This window comes from Tursiops truncatus, chromosome 13, assembly GCF_011762595.2.
Source record: "Tursiops truncatus isolate mTurTru1 chromosome 13, mTurTru1.mat.Y, whole genome shotgun sequence".
Taxonomy (NCBI): domain Eukaryota; kingdom Metazoa; phylum Chordata; class Mammalia; order Artiodactyla; family Delphinidae; genus Tursiops; species Tursiops truncatus.
In genome coordinates, this window is record NC_047046.1 from 41179555 (window position 1) to 41197240 (window position 17686).

The 17686-nt window shown below is 40.8% G+C and overlaps 1 protein-coding gene across 14 annotated transcripts in view; it reads right to left on the minus strand.

Annotated features, from left to right (window-relative positions):
• The window catches only part of ZNF521 (zinc finger protein 521), a 283746-nt gene that overhangs the window by 93869 nt on the left and 172191 nt on the right, over positions 1-17686 (minus strand). Inside the window, exon 6 of one of the 14 annotated variants that reach the window (XM_073790628.1) lies at positions 1216-1684. The exons of 10 other annotated variants lie outside the window; for them this stretch is intronic. In XM_073790628.1, the coding sequence (XP_073646729.1) occupies positions 1656-1684 (29 nt within the window). In that variant the 3' untranslated portion in view covers positions 1216-1655. Of the gene's footprint in view, positions 1-1215; positions 1685-12300 lie in introns of those variants that run through there. 3 more of the 14 variants (XM_073790627.1, XM_073790626.1, XM_073790625.1) reach the window with 3 other exon arrangements.

Genomic DNA, 17686 nt, shown 5'->3' on the forward strand with positions numbered 1-17686 from the left:
TTATAATCATTAAGGTATACAAAGAGTCAGTGTATCTCAGTGGTTTAGAACACAATCTCTGGACCTCAAACTGCTCAGTCCAAATCCTGCCAACTGTTAGCTTTGTGTCCTTGGGCAAGTTACTTAATCTTTCAGTGTCTCAGTTCCCTCAAGTATAAAGTGGGGGTAACAGCAGTACCTGTCTCATAGAACAGTTGTAGCTTAGATAAATGGTTTCACATATTTAGTCAGAATGGTACTGACAAATTATAAACACTCAATAAATGTTAATTATATATTTGAAGAATGTTAATGACATGGGAATATGTGCATTATATAATAATATTAAAAAAGCAGAAAGCACTCAAAATGTTATATTGTACGGTAAGATCACATTCATATTTAAAGTATATACATCTGTCTATATATTTGTATAAATAAAGGGCTGAAGAAGAAAAATTTGAAGAATATATACCAAAATGTTATCACTTGGCTCTTAGAGTAGAGGCTGTAAGTAATTAATTTTCCTTTATACTTTTCTGCATTTTCCAAATTGGCCATAATCAGAAAAATTACAGATTATTCAAAGAAAAAATAGAAATAGTTTTTCTCTCTCTTTAGTCTTTGATTTTCAGGGAAGGAATTTTCAGAGGAAAGGAAACACCACTAAGTATGAAACAATTAAAGCACGGAAAGAGAAGTTGCCTAGGACAGTAAAGGAGACTGAAAAACACAGGGAAGGAGGGGGGAAAGGAAATGAAATGAGGTAAGTTAAGAAGAGATGAACAGGGCTTCCCTGGTGGCGCAGTGGTTGGGAGTCTGTCTGCCGATGCAGGGGACACGGGTTCGTGCCCCGGTCCGGGAAGATCCCACATGCAGCGGAGTGGCTAGGCCTGTGAGCCATGGCCGCTGAGCCTGCGCGTCCGGAGCCTGTGCTCCGCAGCGGGAGAGGCCACAACAGTGAGAAGTCCGCGTACGGAAAAAAAAAAAAAAAAAAAAAAGAAGAGATGAACATACCAAGCTGAAAAAATCAAGGAAGGAAATAGGAAGCAAGTAACTGTGCAAAGACCTAGGGGATAAATCAGAACAGAAAATGCAGAGGAAGTCTGGTCGACTGTCACACCTCTGCATGTCCAGAGTGGTTGGCCAGGTCACCGCTGCTCACAAGAGCCTTCTTTACAGTGAAATGTGAGGTGCTGCATTACAAGAAAATGGTTAAAGGTAACCGAGAAGCTGATCATTATCGATTAAGCCATGCTCGCTTGGCCCGGACGGGTGTATTCTACAAAGTGAGCCAAACAGTTTCTTCCACAATTTTCTTTTTATTTCCTTCATAGTACATTTATTTGCTGTGTTACCCAAAGTTTGGATAACACCAGAATCCAGGTATATCCTCAGGGCAGGGGAGAGAGAACAACGTGATCTAACGATCACCGCCTTACCACACTTAAGTTTCCTTCAATTACTGGCTGAGGAAATCATCTAAACGAGGAAATGTGTGAAGGCTGCTTTCTACAGAGGAGAATGATTAATACTGAATAACAAAAAAGAAGCCAAAGAATTAAAACGGACTTTTTAGGGTTGTAAAATTGAAGATGAATTACTGTCACGCCTGTGGATAACAAGGGGCGGTATTCAAGTTAGGTCTGCATCGATTCAGCGGGTCAGTGCAAAATTCAGAGTCGTCTGGTCCAAACAGGAAAGACTGGAGAGAGAAAAGAAACCCTGAGACTTGATAGGGACCAGAAAGAATAAAAGGTCTTAAAGTAGGGGCCACTTCAACACACACAATGTAGAAATTTCATATCAAGGTCAACTGAATCACACTTGCCAGGAAGGGCACAGGACCCAATACGTGCCTTTGAACAAGCTCCTCGGCCTCCTCACTGTAAAACCAGGATAATAATATAACCGGCTTACACTGGAGGATGAAGTGAGACCACCCCTGTGAAACGCTAATCTCGGTGCAAGGTATTCTACAAGTGATAGCTGAAAAATAGTATAAAATTAGCAAAAGAAAAGGGGTTATTATTTTGTAACTATATCAGGAAATGCTTAAGGAAATACTCTGGGAGGATCAGAGAGAAGAAACGAGGATGTACAGAGGCCACCAGACAACCCAGCCTCAGGAACAGTCTTTCGGCTCAAAGGGGAATTCTGTTAGACACAATCTGAGTTAGCCCTCAAAGGGTTATTTTAGTGGTGTGTTATTCTATCCATCTTTGCTGGCAGGGCAACATTAAATGCAGAACTCATGAAAAGGAAATTCGGTAAGCTTTCACCCATCCGAGGAGAGTGGGGAAAGTACCTTTTATGAGTAGTCACCAGTGAACTATGGGAATGTCCTTTAGGATGTTGACCTAGATATGTTCCCAGGTGAATTAATGCTTTTCTGTCACTTTTACTGTCCAAGGGGTGCATAAATGAATGAATGAATGGCATAAATTCTGCTGGGTTCCAAGCTTCCTGATTAATTTGAAACAAGTGATGAAGAGCTTATTTAAGAATTTAGTTAGAAAAGCTGGGTTCTTTTGCACATGACACACTTGCACACCCCACATACACAGACACACACACACACACACACACATATCACCAGGTTTCCTTATGACACCACTCCATTCACAGGAACCTAATTTACTACTCTCATTGTCAGGTTTGGGAGGAAAATTTCCATAGGTAAGTTCACACATACGTGTTCTTCGCGTTTCGTGTTCTTTACAGCACTTCGTACATTCCCACAGTGAGGAGAAAAACAGAAACCAAGGTGAGAATTCTTTTGCTATTTCCATTGCTTTTCAATGAAACAAACAAGCCACATGTCATAATGGGAATTAGAGATGGCATTTGGGGAAGTTCCCGCTTTTGAGGGGAGTGTACGTGTGTGCGTGCGTGCGTGCGTGTGTGTGTGTTGTTTTCTGCTAGAGTTACTATAGCAGATAATTCAAAATAAAATTCAGCAGGTCCTGATGTTACATTTGGGGCACCAAACTGAATTTAGGGAGAGCAGACGTACCAGGCCTCTCTGGGGAGGTAGTCTAATACCTCCTGAGGCCCCTGGCTCAGCTGTGGCAAGCTAATAAGGTTACCCTGAAGCAGATGCAGTTGTTAGTACAGATGTGGCATGGGACCTCCTGAGGCAGGTCACAGTCATGATAACTCATGGTCATATGCAGGATACTCATTATGAAAGCTTGTGACGGGAGACCCTCAGACTGGAGGTATCCCAGGGCGTCATGCTCTCTTTGTCTCCTTTTCTCTCAGTTCACCTCACCGAAGGCAGGCTAATTATTTTTCACACGCACACACACACACACACACACACACACACACACACACACGGTGTTTGGGGAGAGTTGTTTGGGACACTTTCCCTTCAACGCAAAAATATCGTATATTAACGCATATACGTGGAATCTGAAAAAAATTGGTATAGACGATCTTATTTACAAGCAGAAATATAGACACGGACGTAGAGAACAAATGTATGGATACCAAGGGGGAACGGGGGTAGCGGTGGGATGGATTGGGAGATTGGGATTGATATATATACACTATTGATACTATGTATAAAATAGATAACTAATGAGAACCTACTGTATAGCACAGGGAACTCTACTCAGTGCTCTGTGGTGACCTAAACGGGAAGGTAATCCAAAAAAGAGGGGATATATGTATACGTAGAGCTGATTCACTCTGCTGTACAGCAGAAACTAACACAACGTTGTAATGCAACTATACTCCAATAAACATTAAAAACAAAACACACAAAGGACTTTAAATCATTCTAAGGCAATTCGAGTTATGGGGCAAGTATGCACAGAGAATATCACAGAAATTGAGTGTGACAGCTGGTGTGGGTGTCCAGAGAAAGGAACTGCCCCTATTTATGGACACAATGGCGAGGAATGGTGTTGGCAGCCAGTTTCAAGGTTCATGGTGTGTGGTGAAATGGGTAATCCTGCAGGTGAGGGCTGATTATAAAGAAAACACTTCCCACTACTCACAGTCTAAAATGACGCTTTGGAGAAGACAGATGAAAACTACTGGATTTAATTTTACTGAAAACCCTTCCAAAGAGAGTGAGCTGATCTTACAAAATCACACAATCTCCTGAATGAATGGAAGGGTGCCCGTGCAGTTTGCACGCTGAAGTAATAACTTGAAAATTGCATGCTGGTAACCTGGGTGAATGCAGGACAGAGTGGAATACTGTACAGAGAGTAGCTTAAGCACCGAAAGAATCTGATTTGTTCAATATTTTCAGACTAATGGAGCACTGCTACTAATGTTCTGATTTCCAGCCCGAGAAGACAGACAAGCAAGCTGACTTCTGAAATTCCCCAACCACTTCGTTAACAAGGGCGGTGGGTTACAACATGATAAGCAGTCGCTTCTGGACACACGGGGGCTGCCTTCTGTGGGGTTTCCAGTCCCAGGGGGAGGAGAGGTGCAGGACAGTAAATGGAGGTAAAGTTAAATCTCCCCCGTGAATCATGTTTCCCCAAGAGGAACTCTATTGCTGGGGTCATTCTTTAGCTTGTCTGAACCAATTTTCCTTCCTCTATAAGTGGTCATGAAGAGAACAATTATTGTGTTCCAGTGTGAAACCAAATACTGTTACAAATAGCTTCAATGAAGTTACAATGTATGGGACAGAGGTCCTACATTCATATGTGAGGATAACTATCATTCTAAGATTCTTGCAAATGAAGACCTACAAAAAAATAAGCTTTAATCAAACTAAAGATAAAAAATAATGATAAGAATAAAAATTGAAGGACATGAAAGCAAAGTGTGATTTCAGATGATACTAGAAGAATGTATGGGAATGCGATTCTACGATCATCAAAAGGCAATGTTTCGGGCTTCCCCGGTGGTGCAGTGGTTGAGAGTCTGCCTGCCAATGCAGGGGGCACGAGTTCGTGCCCCGGTTCGAGAGGATCCCACATGCCGCGGAGCGGCTACGCCCGTGAGCCATGGTCGCTGAGCCTGCGCGTCCGGAGCCTGTGCTCCACAACGGGAGAGGCCACAACGGTGAGACGCCCGCGTACCGCAAAAAACAAAAAAACAAAAAAAACCCCAAAAAACAAACAAAAAAAGAAAGGCAATGTTTCTAAATAACTTCTACGTCACTAGATCTCTATTTCCACAACACATAAAACCACTGGAGATTTTACTATCTAAGTTTACTCATTCATTCATTCAGCCCATTAATCAATCATCCGTTCAGCAAACTTTTGTTGCCAGCCAATACATTTTTCAGTGTTTTCTATAAGATATCAGAGATTGTAAACCAAATCCAATAGGGCTTGGCCATCAGACCACACAGTCTGTTATCTGATATAAGAATGCAGTGAAGATGATTGACAAAGATGCTTCAATAATTAAATCCATATCAAACTTGGGTATGGGTTTAGGGTTGGATGTGGCTCCTGAAAAAAAAAAAAGGTAGAAATTGAAATAAAGTCAGTTATCTCTGTGACTGGAATATGTCTATCACAGAACCACATATTCATCACAGTTTAGGTTCAGTTCTTCAAGTGTATCTTACAGCGGGCATTACGTCAGATACTTAGTCTGTAGTTAACAAGACCAGCAGGATTTAATATGCTAAGACCTGACTCACCAGAGCCTTAAAATACATTCATTATTTATTTCAACTATTAATCTAAAGATTAAAATAAGATAGTACTTGTATCTATTTTTCTCAACTGCCCCTTCTTAATTTTATTCTTTCATTAGTGGGGAAACAGAGACAAGAAGGGACTATAATTCAGGATCCCATAGCTAGTTAGTAGCTGAATTAGATCTAGAAGGCTTGCGTTCTAATCAATGATCTCAGGTTTATACACCTTAGGTCATACAGCTTTGACAGATTTTAAATTACCAAAGTTAGCACAGGAGTCAATACTATCAGAGGAGAAGACACAATGTAGTATGAGAAATAAAACGGATCCACATACGTTCTGGGCAATGTAACTATGACCTGAATCACACGGAAGTATGCAATATGATAACCACACAGATAACAGTGTTCTTTCAATTCATAATAAATTGATAGCATTTTTTTTATGACAAAGATAGTTCAAAGATTTAAAAGTTGCCGGACACACTAATTAGAGTCAAGAGCAGCTTGGTTTATATCTAGCTCCTTTTTAGCACCGTTTTATTGGTTTGGTCCGACACCATCCCCTGCAGTGTGTGGAGACAGGCCAGGAGTATGAGGGCTGCAGAGCAGAAAGAAAATCAACTGTGAAATTGGTAATTTTATTGAGTTTCACGGGGGGCTTTGTTGTTAAGGCACAATGCAATTGGAACAGAACGCCTATGGTAACACCACGCACACGGTGACCATTTCATGGCCAAAGGTAAACTCCCCCTAACCAAAAGCTACACGTACACACACATCCCCCCTCAAAAGTACTTTGCAAGGTAGGAAAAGAAATGGATCTGGTGAAGGATGAATGGTTATGTTGCAGGTATGGGGGTACCACCAAAGCACAGGCAGAATGGTTTTGTGTGGAGTGGTGTGTGCGTGTGTCTTTCCCTCCCAACATCTCAGAAGGTTCCTTTTCCGAACGGGGCCTGCTGGTTTGCGTTCAGGGAAAAGCTGTCCTTTTACTATAAATGGTAAGAAGGTCCCAGAGGGGTATGTGAGGAAGACAGGGGCAGAAGGAGAGGACAGACCGAAATGTAATGCCTGAACAGCTGAAATCATTTGGTACTCTCAATCCCCCAGGTAAAATAAGAATTAAACATAGCTAACAGGATATTACTCCCAGTTGGAAAAGATCTGCTTGCTGGCCATGTGAGAGTGAAGTGAACAATTGGTATTTGTTCTAGGGTGGTATTTTCTTTTCCCCCTGAAAGTTTAAAGCAGGAATAGTTAAATAAGGTATGCTGGTTAACTGGGTAAATACATTCGCAGCTTCTGTGCCTTGCAGGGCTGTCCCTGTAGTGGGTTAATTTGGTTTCAGATGGAAGGATGCCGAAAGATGTTCTAGGCAGCCAAGATGGGGCAGGGCAGAGGAGGTTAAGTGGTGGTGAAAGCAGGAACACTTTCATTCTGTGAGAAGAGTGTGTGCGTGCAGAACACTTCTCCTCTGTAAAACACTTTCTCCCACACCAGTACACGAGTCTGAGCAGCGAGCTACCATGCCAAGAAGGCTTCATTTTTGTCATGCATTTGGACCACATTTTTGCAAGGGAAGAAATAAGGAAAATCAAAACAGTCCTATATGTCGTCATCAGTTTAATCTAAACTGTATGCGGGAGTGGTGATGCTTTGCTCTCTTATTTGGGGGCATATCTCAGGAGATTTTTGCCCTCCCCGGGGGAAACTAAGTTGTCATGCTTGGCTTCTTCCCACACAAGGGAAGCACGTGGGTCAGACGATGCATGAAGAAGGGAGGGAAAAGCGGTTCTATTGGCAGGAGGGGAGAGCACATTGCCACCCCTCCCTGGGAGGCTCCCTCCACTCCCGCACCAGGGAGAGGGCCGCTCAGTTCACCATTCATGCTGAAAGTGACATAAGACGGCCAGCTGGCATGTTTTACTCTTATTTATTTTTGTGCGATCGGGATAATAGCTACATCCACCAGCAAAGTATAAGTACAATACACCTGGATGCAGCTACACTTCCAGGGTATGGAAGAGGGGTACTCATTCATTTTCCATAGAGATAACAATGAACGCTGATGTCCTGCTTTCCAAAAGATACAATTCGGGTTTTGTGTGTGTGGCCCAGGATGTCAAAGCATCTTTATGGACCCGTTTCACTTTCAAACGTGCATTAAAACAGAAGCTCCTCTTTTAACACTCATATGTTTTTGGTTTTTTTCTTTTTTTTTTCCAATGCACTGTATTCTGTGCTTCTTTTCTTTTTCAAAATGCAATTAATATGGTTGTGTGTTAAATGATTCAGTGAAAGTAAATCTTTTATATTCAGGTAAGCAATTCAGCCTTGCACAGTTTTATGGGAATTAGGTTTTTTTGAAGTCTGGGTTGAGCATGCCCATAACTCTGACAGGGCCCTGCAGGCTCTTGTCTTCACCTTCAAATCATAAGACAGAGAAATCAAGCTCCCTCTGTGCTCTCAATTATACCAAAAAACACGGAGCAGAAGTCTTCAGTAATTCAATCCCTGTGGAAGCTTCTTCATACTGTTTGCACTGTTGGAACTGCTGACAGCAGCAATCTCACAGTGCCCCCGGTAGACTGTCAAAGTTCTTCATACGGTGTGAGCGGCCCTGCTCTGTCCCATGGCTCCTTCTCCAGAGACCTCTAAGCACATGCATGACTTTTGATGCTCGCTTGATACAGTGGCCAAGAGGCCAGAACACATCACAATGCGGGTTCTCATACTCTTACAAGGTACTTTGTACTCAAACTAATAAGTTCTGTGGCTACATGTGGGCCTGAGTTGGTGTAATTTAATCACAAGTACAGCTGCATAAACACGGTACTGAGGAATGTCTGTCTGCAATTGGATTCTTTCTTTGAAAATACACTGTAGAAAATTCCTGAGTGCCATTTTCCATATGGTTAATGAGCAAATGTATCATGGCCAGCCTTTAAAAGTAATTGGAATTTATGAGTTGCAGCGATTCTAGCACATGTGCACAAGAAACTGCGTGCACCCTGGGCTCTTCCTTCCCGTGCAACCCCACTTCATAGTTTTCTGCCAAACGACACCAAAAGAACCACTCTGTGTGTTTAATTGGCTTAAATCATCAGTAACAGCCTACAGCCAACATTCCGGCAGCCGCCAACCTCTTTCTAGCCTCTGCCCCCCAGAAGTGTTATAGGTAGGTTAGCCCACTTAGGACACAAAAGTGCCGTTCATTTATAAAGTTTCACTTCATAAATATGGATTTCAAAGAAATCTTTTAACACACTTTCCCACCCGCAAACTCTGCTGTTACATCACATTGAAGTTTTTCCCATTCTTTCTAATGGAATAAAAGACAGAGGGTACAACAGCAAAAGTGAACTCTAATATAAACTATGGATTGGGGGGGACTATGATGTGTCACGGTAGGTTCATCAGCTGTAACAAATGGACCTCTCTGCTGGGGCTGTTGATGATGGGGCAGGCTGTGCATGGGTGGGGGGAGGAAGTATATAGGAAATCTTTGTAGCTTCTTAAATTTTGCTGTGAACCCAAAACTACTCTAAAAAAATAAAGTCTTCATTCGAAAAAAGAGAGTAGAGATTTTTTTACAAATCAAACCTGTTGCTGTATACTTTATCCCCTTCCCTTTGACTATAGCCCAAATGGGATGCATAAACAAAACAAACTCCTATCATGATACTTGAAATTCCAAAGTAGTTAAGTAAATTTGAAATTCACTAGATAAATAGAATGTGTCTCAATGTGTATGCTGAACTTACTTGGATTTTTTTAGATAAGATTTTTGTCTTTGTTTCACCACAGGATACGTTTCTTGTTCTAGATCTTTATGCTGGGGCATTAAAAATACTGAAAATCATTATTTTTAAAAAAGAGATAAAGATACACATGCACCCACGCTTTTAAAGATAACAGAAGTATACTTCATGGAATATATAATATCAGTTTTCCTTATGTTCGCTGCGGATATACTTTCAACGCAAAAATAGAGTTCAAAACTTTTCCCATGCAGGAACACAGCTGCTTCTGCATGGCAATGCCCCGAATAATGGCAGAAATGTTCAGGTCTCTGCTAGTTCGAATTATTACAGAAAACATATACCTGAATAACTGATAGAATTCGCTTCCTTCTGCAAGATAGCACCCTATATTCAAGTATTAACATGTATTTGTTTAATCAACTCCATCTGCAACTTTATGATCACGGGTCCACTATTTGATTTGGTTTGTACACTGATTTGCTGAAGAGATGGATTAATGAATACTGCACATGATTTTTATTCAGCTAACATGCTACTAGCATTGGAAAACAATATTTACATTTCCCTTCTTATCATTAACTAGTAACGAACTTTAATCCGCTTTACTTTATATATTTCTCATCGCTGCTTTTCTGCTGATTCAACCGTAGCCCAGCGCATGTTCTTTAAGGCTTGAGAACGTGATGGCTAATTGCTCTCTTCCTGTAGCATAGGTAACCCGGCTCACCTGAATGGGTACCTACCGTCTCAGAGGGAAATGGTCACCAAACGGTAATCAATGTGGTGTCATGACAGTTCACCCAGAAGCTCTGTCTTAAATGCAGCTTTGCTTTTTAGAGATTCACATTCACCACAGTTTTCCACATTTTTCTGTGGGCTGCTTGTCTCCTGACTAATCCAAAATTCACAGAATTTCAAAAAATACAAAAAACAGATCTCTTCTACTTAAGTACTCCAGCCTAACAATAGGCTGAATCGTTAAGGGCAGGGAGATATACTAATGCTAAAGGTAACACAGTCCAAAATGACAGAGGCGTTTTAGGAATAAAATAAATCCAATCAAATTGGAAGACATTTTCAAAACTTACCTGTTAAAAATTTTTGAAAAAAGGACCACATCGAGTAAATTTGTATTGGGGTCATTTTCGGACACAGGCGGGTGCTTATTAATTTTAAACATCGGGGCCCTTCCTCGTCTTGTAACTGTGAAACTGATTTCCTAAAGCCAAGCAGAAGAAACGTCCTAAATTCTAACCATTCATGCCAACATTGTTGCATGAGGATTCTAGCTACCATTAAGCAGGCATTTGGTGGAGAAGGAGGGACTAAAAATTTATGACACAAACTGGAGTTATGGATTGCTCTGTGGCTTTGTGCCCCATCTGTCAAACCGGGGTGTCTGAACGGAGAGAAAGCAAGAAATTCCCACAAATCACAGATTGCAGTGCTGTTCGGCTCCCTCATTACTCGAAAGGTATGATTCTGTGTGAATAAAAAATGTACAGTTAGCATGCTGAAGTATTGAATGGCTTTTAAAAGCATTTAAAAAATATGTACAAGGATGGAAAGGTCACTTGCATCAAGGAGAGCACGCACAAGGTGAAAGCCTAATGAAACATTATGCGGCATCTTTTTTGGGGCTCAGAATAGCTCCAAGGTTAAGAGACTCCGAGTCAGTCTTCTGCAGATCCATTTCCTCTCTCCAGGCTTCTCATGTTAACCCAGTGATTTAGTGCTCTGCATTAAGAGCAATTCACCTGCCTCTCCTGTCCCTGTGGCCCATCCCTCTGGGGAGCGAGGTGGAGAATAAAAAGTTCCACATATGGTAAAGTCAAGCTGCTTGGAGCCTGCTGAGTGTCTGCTGTGGGGATAGCGGCTCCTGAAAGCCCCAGCTGGTACTTGGAAGAGATTCTGCATTACTACACCTCAGTGCCTGCCTGGTTCCCTTCGGAAACTGTTGGCTCCGCATACGACAGCCATTTTAGATCTCTTCAACCCTTTTCTCCCGGTTCTGTATCCAACTGAACAGTTGGTCCTCTACTGCTAGATAATCAAATTCTTCCATCTGGTCCCATCCCTGTGGAACGGAAAAGGTGTAGTATGCACCCGGTCCCAAACACATAGCAGGAGAGGCACAGACTTCCCAACAGAAAGCAGTCCACAACAGACAACAGCAAAACCTTGATTTTAAATCCGGGGGGGGGGGGGGGGAAGGGAGTTAAATATCTATAAAACTATCTCCGAAAGAGAAATCGTTGAAACCTGCCCAAATTACTCGACTGCATGAGCCACGCTGCTAAATACAACACGAACACGTGCCCAACACTTAGACCCTGGTGGAAGCGCCACGCCGATTACTTTGAGATACCCTCCAGGCACGCGAGGTACCCCAGACACAGGCCCCATCCCGTGACCACATCAGTGTGACTCCCCAACACCAAGTGTGCACAGGCTGAGAATTCGTGCTAATCTCCCTCGGATTTGCTGCAGTTTACAGTTAGACTCATTACACAGCTTATACCATTCGGACCGACACCCACTGGTTTCTGTGTATGTTTGAAAATCTCTCCATATTTACATATAGAGACTTCATATGGTGTGAGGGAGACAATGAGGAAATGTAACCGGTAATAGTTTCCAAAATGATGCCTCCTAAATGTTCCTGGCACTATAATTATTCCACGAACAGGCTAAGTACTTTGCTTTCTTTCTTGAGGTGGTTTCACCTTAGTCTTTAACTATCTTAACCTTTAACCGTCCAACTATTCCTGTAACATAAAGCCGTCTTAAATCTAGCCTCACTGGTTCCGATGTAGCCTAGACATTTTTTGACAGCTTCCATTTTCCTATTGCTTTACACTTTTTTTTTTTTTTTTTTTTTTGCTGTACGCGGGCCTCTCACCGCTGTGGCCTCTCCCGTTGCGGAGCACAGGCTCTGGACGCACAGGCTCAGCGGCCACGGCTCACGGGTCCAGCCACTCCGCGGCATGTGGGATCTTCCTGGACCAGGGCACGAACCCGTGTCCCCTGCATCGGCAGGCGGACTCTCAACCACTGCGCCACCAGGGAAGCCCTATACTTTTTAAGTAACTTTAACACACTGTCTTAAATGATCTTCACGACACTTGTGTGAAAGTGTCCGGCATTGGTCTTTTCAACCCACATTTTACAGGTAAAACAATCGTCTCAGAGAGATGAGGTGACTTGCTGAGGGTGGACAGCAGGTGAGGGTAAAGCTTGTAACAGGACTCCAGCCCTCCTCATCCAGCACAGGTCCAGAATTTCAAGTTATTGATGAAATGATAGGTTTTGAGGGCAAAGCAGGCAGTTTTCATGTTGAGATTTGTCTTACTTTTGCTACCCTTTATAAAAGTATAAGGTGAATACCAACAATGTCAGAGAAGACACAAAAAAACCCCAACAAAAACAGTTTAAAATTATTAAGTCCAGTCCATTTGCTTCATAGATATGGACACCCGAGGAGGACCAGAGACGTCAAAGGACTCGTCTAAGATTGTAAAATTGGTACTGCTCATATTTTAATTAAATTAGACTCTACAGTTTGTGTGATTCTTGAAAAGCAATTATCTGAACGTTGCTTCCAAGGTACAGGCTGTGTGTAAGGTAACTGGTTAGCAGTTTTAAAAAACTGAGTAAGAGATCCAAAGGTTAATCTCAATCTACTAATAAAGTCCTTATAAATCTTTACTGTATCCCCTCAGTGTGTATGTGTCAATTAGATTGCAATCATAAATTGTGCATCTTATTAGGGCTTTTTATGAAAGAAACTTAAAATATGTCACTACTTACTGTTTCATTAACTATACAATAAACACTGATTTAGGGCATCCTCTTTCCCAATAAGGAATATTCCCGTTTCAAAGAGCTCACAAGAGTTCAAAGTCAGCAGAACTAGCAATGCTTTAATTAAGATGAAGACGTTAATAGAAGTGGTCTTTATTTTTTTAAGAAAAACTCACTTATCTCATTTAATCACCCCAACCAAAGGTGACAACTGCTGCTCAAGTCACAAAATACTCTTTCTAGCTCCTGTCATCACAGTGTTGGAAAATCTTCACTAACCTGAAATGCCAGAACTAATGACCAGATTTAATATGACTTCATAAATAATTTAATAATAATAGACTTAGAGTATCTCATTCCCTATTCTGATTGGTGGAAAATCAATTGCACTGTGCCTGGAAATGACTGACTTCCCATTAGAGCTTTTTCCTAATTGCAGTCAAACACAACATCTTCGCCCTTCAGTGGTGCCAGACGGCACAGCAAAAAGTTATTTTTGGCATAAATTTTAGTCCTTGTAAGCCCTTAACAACAGTCATTCTTTATCTTTTCTAAATCAGTTGTGACTACAGTAAGTGATGAGTCTCTCCGGTTTCGAGTGACAAAGCTTAGCACATGAGTTGTTAACTACCTGTAATGACACCTGGTTGATTAATGCTTCAGTGACACCCAATTTGATCTCATGTCCACTATTAAATCACAGCCATGTAATATAATTTAGTGTTCAAAGATTTTATAAAGGAGGCAAAATTGGTTTTGAAGGCCATTCACATTTTTAAAGGTAAGACTGATTATACAATGCAGGCCTATTTTTCCCTTGGAGTTTTAAGGAATTAATTTTTCACTAACATCTACCAGAAGCTGTATTTTGGCATTTGTGCTTACAAATTAATAAACTTCTTTTGTCTCTGAGTCAGTGGCTTTCAGTGGCTACTTGTCGGGGGGACAGTCTGATTCCAGTACTAGAAAGTTAAGGGCAAGAAAATATAACTGGCTTGGATCCAAAACAGGGAGAGGGATTGGCTATGGCCCCTTGTCCATGTCCTACATCTCTAGTTTGGACAAACGGGCAACTTACAAAAATTGCATTCGTAACTGTGCAGCAGAATTCATATATACACCAAAACATAAAATTTTATTTAGTGAAATGAGAATCCAATAAATGAGTATTACAAACCAAACAAAACACCAAAAATAAGAGTAATGAGTAGTGAACTACTATGAATAACTGCATTCTGCTCACCTCACACAGAATCCAAATTAGAAACCATTACTGCATAGAAGACTTGTTCTCAATAGCAGTTAAGCTTCTTTGAATGGATTCCCTATTGTATAAAAAGAGTGCCAGTCTTTGACTGCCAAAATCAATTAGTCGCATTCATTATGCCTCTATTTATTAATGTTGTACACTTTAGAATGCACGTGCTGATGGAACAAAAGAAAGTTTTGAAATATCAAATATGTGTTATGATTAAAATCAGAGCAAGAGAAGAAATGATCTTTAGTCTCTAACTGGTTACAAAGCCACTGTAAAGATTAGATTAGTGGTGACAGATTTATAATCTTTTCCAAAACGTAATCCTTATAGTTCAGATTTTGCAACAGAAAAAGTATGCAATTGGTTACAGGTTATTGGCTCCAACCGTTATATTCAGGAGAATACTGTGTTTCTGTCTCCTGAAATCTAAATATATGATATAATCTTAACAGATGCAATTTTAATTTGTATTGCCCTGTTATAATAAAATGGGGCAACATAAGGCTCTTTACTGATATAGGGTTCAGAGTTAATTCAATGATGCTAAGGATGACTGACTGGTATTAAAAATCAGCAAATAATTAAACCTTACGCTAAAATGAATGAAGAACAACGTTGGCATGCTGGCTGGGTAGATTCTGATGGAATTTACTGTCAAGCTGCCACCCTTAAACTTTCCACATGAAACAAAAACTGCAGTTTGTGTCCCTGTAATAAGTAGTGTTATATTCTTCATTTTCCCTCAAGTACTGCAGCACAAAAGTTGACATACACTGTATCATACGATGCCTACAGTTTCCCCCCACCCCCCAGGAGCAGGGGGCCAGGTAAAAGTGAAGGGTGCATGCATTATTTGTTTTAATGGGAAAAATTATTAATTGCTTTTTGCTATTAAAATTCAAATTTAGAGAGGGATAAGGTAGATACACTACCTTTAGTGTACTCAAACTTTACAACACTTAAAGTTTGAGGGGAAAACCACATACCCATTAAGGCCTGAAATTATAACAGACACTCAACAAATACATTTGTCATGCCTCCCAGGATTAGCTTCTAAAATGCTGCTTGTGGCTCTACCCCAGTCGTCCCTACTTTCCAAAAATTCATTTAGTTCCCTGAGCCTATTTCCACTGCTGACTTTGGCAAGCTATTCTATATTCCATCTACTTACTGTGTTTAAGGAAACTTCCCTTCGAATTGCTAAAATGTGATAGTCTGGTCCAGTCCTCCATTTCAGTCATGACCTCTATGCTTTCAAATTAGTTTCTACTTCAAAAAGCTTACTGGCATCAAACTGACTGCCTTTTAGGAATATTATTCCCTTCTACTAAAACCCCACTTAGCTTTCCTTTCCCCTGAGCTAAACAGACCTGATTTATCAGTCTTCAAATTGCACGCTTAAAGCACTTTTTAGTACCTAAGCACCCAGGTACTGGAGTGATAGACATGACTAAACGCGTTTCAGAGTAGATAAGACAGGAAAGGGAATGTGTAGGAAGCTGACATGCTAAACAAAATTTCAAACATAATCGGAAAGAGAGTTCCTTTACTTCCATTTCCATTCTTAGTAGCAGCGTATCCCATTTACTCCTCAATCTTCCCTCAAGTTTCCGCTGTCTTTTCTGGGCTACACAGTCATCAGAACCAACTTTTGAACATGAACTATGAAGCTTATTCAAGGATGCTGCATGCAATATAATACACTCTTACACAGAAAGTCCCCCACTATTAAGCAGACATCCTGTTCAAGTTGTGTGAATAAAACTCCCAAGGAACTGAAGCCGCACTGTGCTGTCGGCTTACAGCTTTTTATACCATGTAGCTGAAGTATGCAAACAGGTTTTTACAAAAAAATCTTGTCACAAAATATTCCACACTCTTTCCCAAATTTATCAGAGCCACTAACTTAGCAATAATGCATTACATGCCAGCAAGAATGATAAACCTGAGTGAGTCCTGGAGTGATGCTGTGGGATGTATACCCAATTTTTATTAAAATATGTACATTCCCACAGCTCGATTTCTTCCAGGCCCAGGACTAGTGGGCCTGTGCTAATTTACATGGCTGATGGAACTCACAGGTTAATCAGAGAGTAGGTGCTGGCTTGATGAGCCCTCAAGGAGGCCTGTATGCAGTCAATTCCTGATTCTTTTCACACATTATTTGACCTATGCATAATACCTCTGACCTGGACACCTTTTCCTCATCACACATTCCATCCCAAGCATGCCTCTTCCAATCCCTGGCTAAATTCCTTTGCGGCCAACCATCCAAGGCCTCTTTCTGTTAAGGAGTGAACTCTGGGAAAAGGTTTCCTTATTACCTGACCATCTTCGAAGAAGCTTTACTAGTGTCCTTCTCAGTCTGGGCTGGAGGAACTATAAATGTAGCTTCAGTATGTGGGTGTTTTATGAATACCATCTGTATAAAGTGTTTTAGATTATCCATGCTTACTAACTAGTATGAATGGGGATAATTAAAAATTGGCTGCAGGAGGAAACGAGATAAACCGGAGTGGGGGAAAAACATAAAAGGAAGTTATGCAATAGCATTAAGGAAAAAAGGAAAGAAAATTTAAGGAAAAAATCAGCCATTTTACAGGACTATTTCTTTAACATAAGGACATCCACTTCAAACACTGAAAATATTTTGTCATATTATTAAGCCATTTTTTAAATCGAATTCGATATTTCTTCATTTCCTTACTTCAGTGATAATCCTCTGTATAATACCATTACTCTCACAGTATCAAAGGTTCATCGCTTTCACTTTATGTAGCAAAAGATATGCTTTCTGAAACGGTGAAATTACAGAAAACTAATTAACTCTAAAGTTAACATTTTTTTAAAATTTCATTTTTATGTTTTATGTTTATGTATGATCACGTCAACTTGTTTCTCTTTCTGTGAAACATCACAAGTATTGCGCCAATACATTAAAAATCCAAATGCTATACTTCTCTAGAATTTCAGAAAACAAGAAAATCAGATTACCAATTATTTTCTAAGCAAACATCAGAGGGCATTTTGGGGATTAACACTTGTCTGTGACAGTTCCCCCACGAGGAGGAGAACTCGGAAACTACTGCAGAGAGAACATATTAGCTTTTTCTGTCTTTCCACCCTGGTCAGGTGGCTGTGGTGAAGCTGCCTCTGTCTCCAGGGAGTGGAAATTCATAACAAAAAATCATTACACATTATATCACTCCATTCCACATGAACATTAGTCTCTACTCATAAGGGGACCCA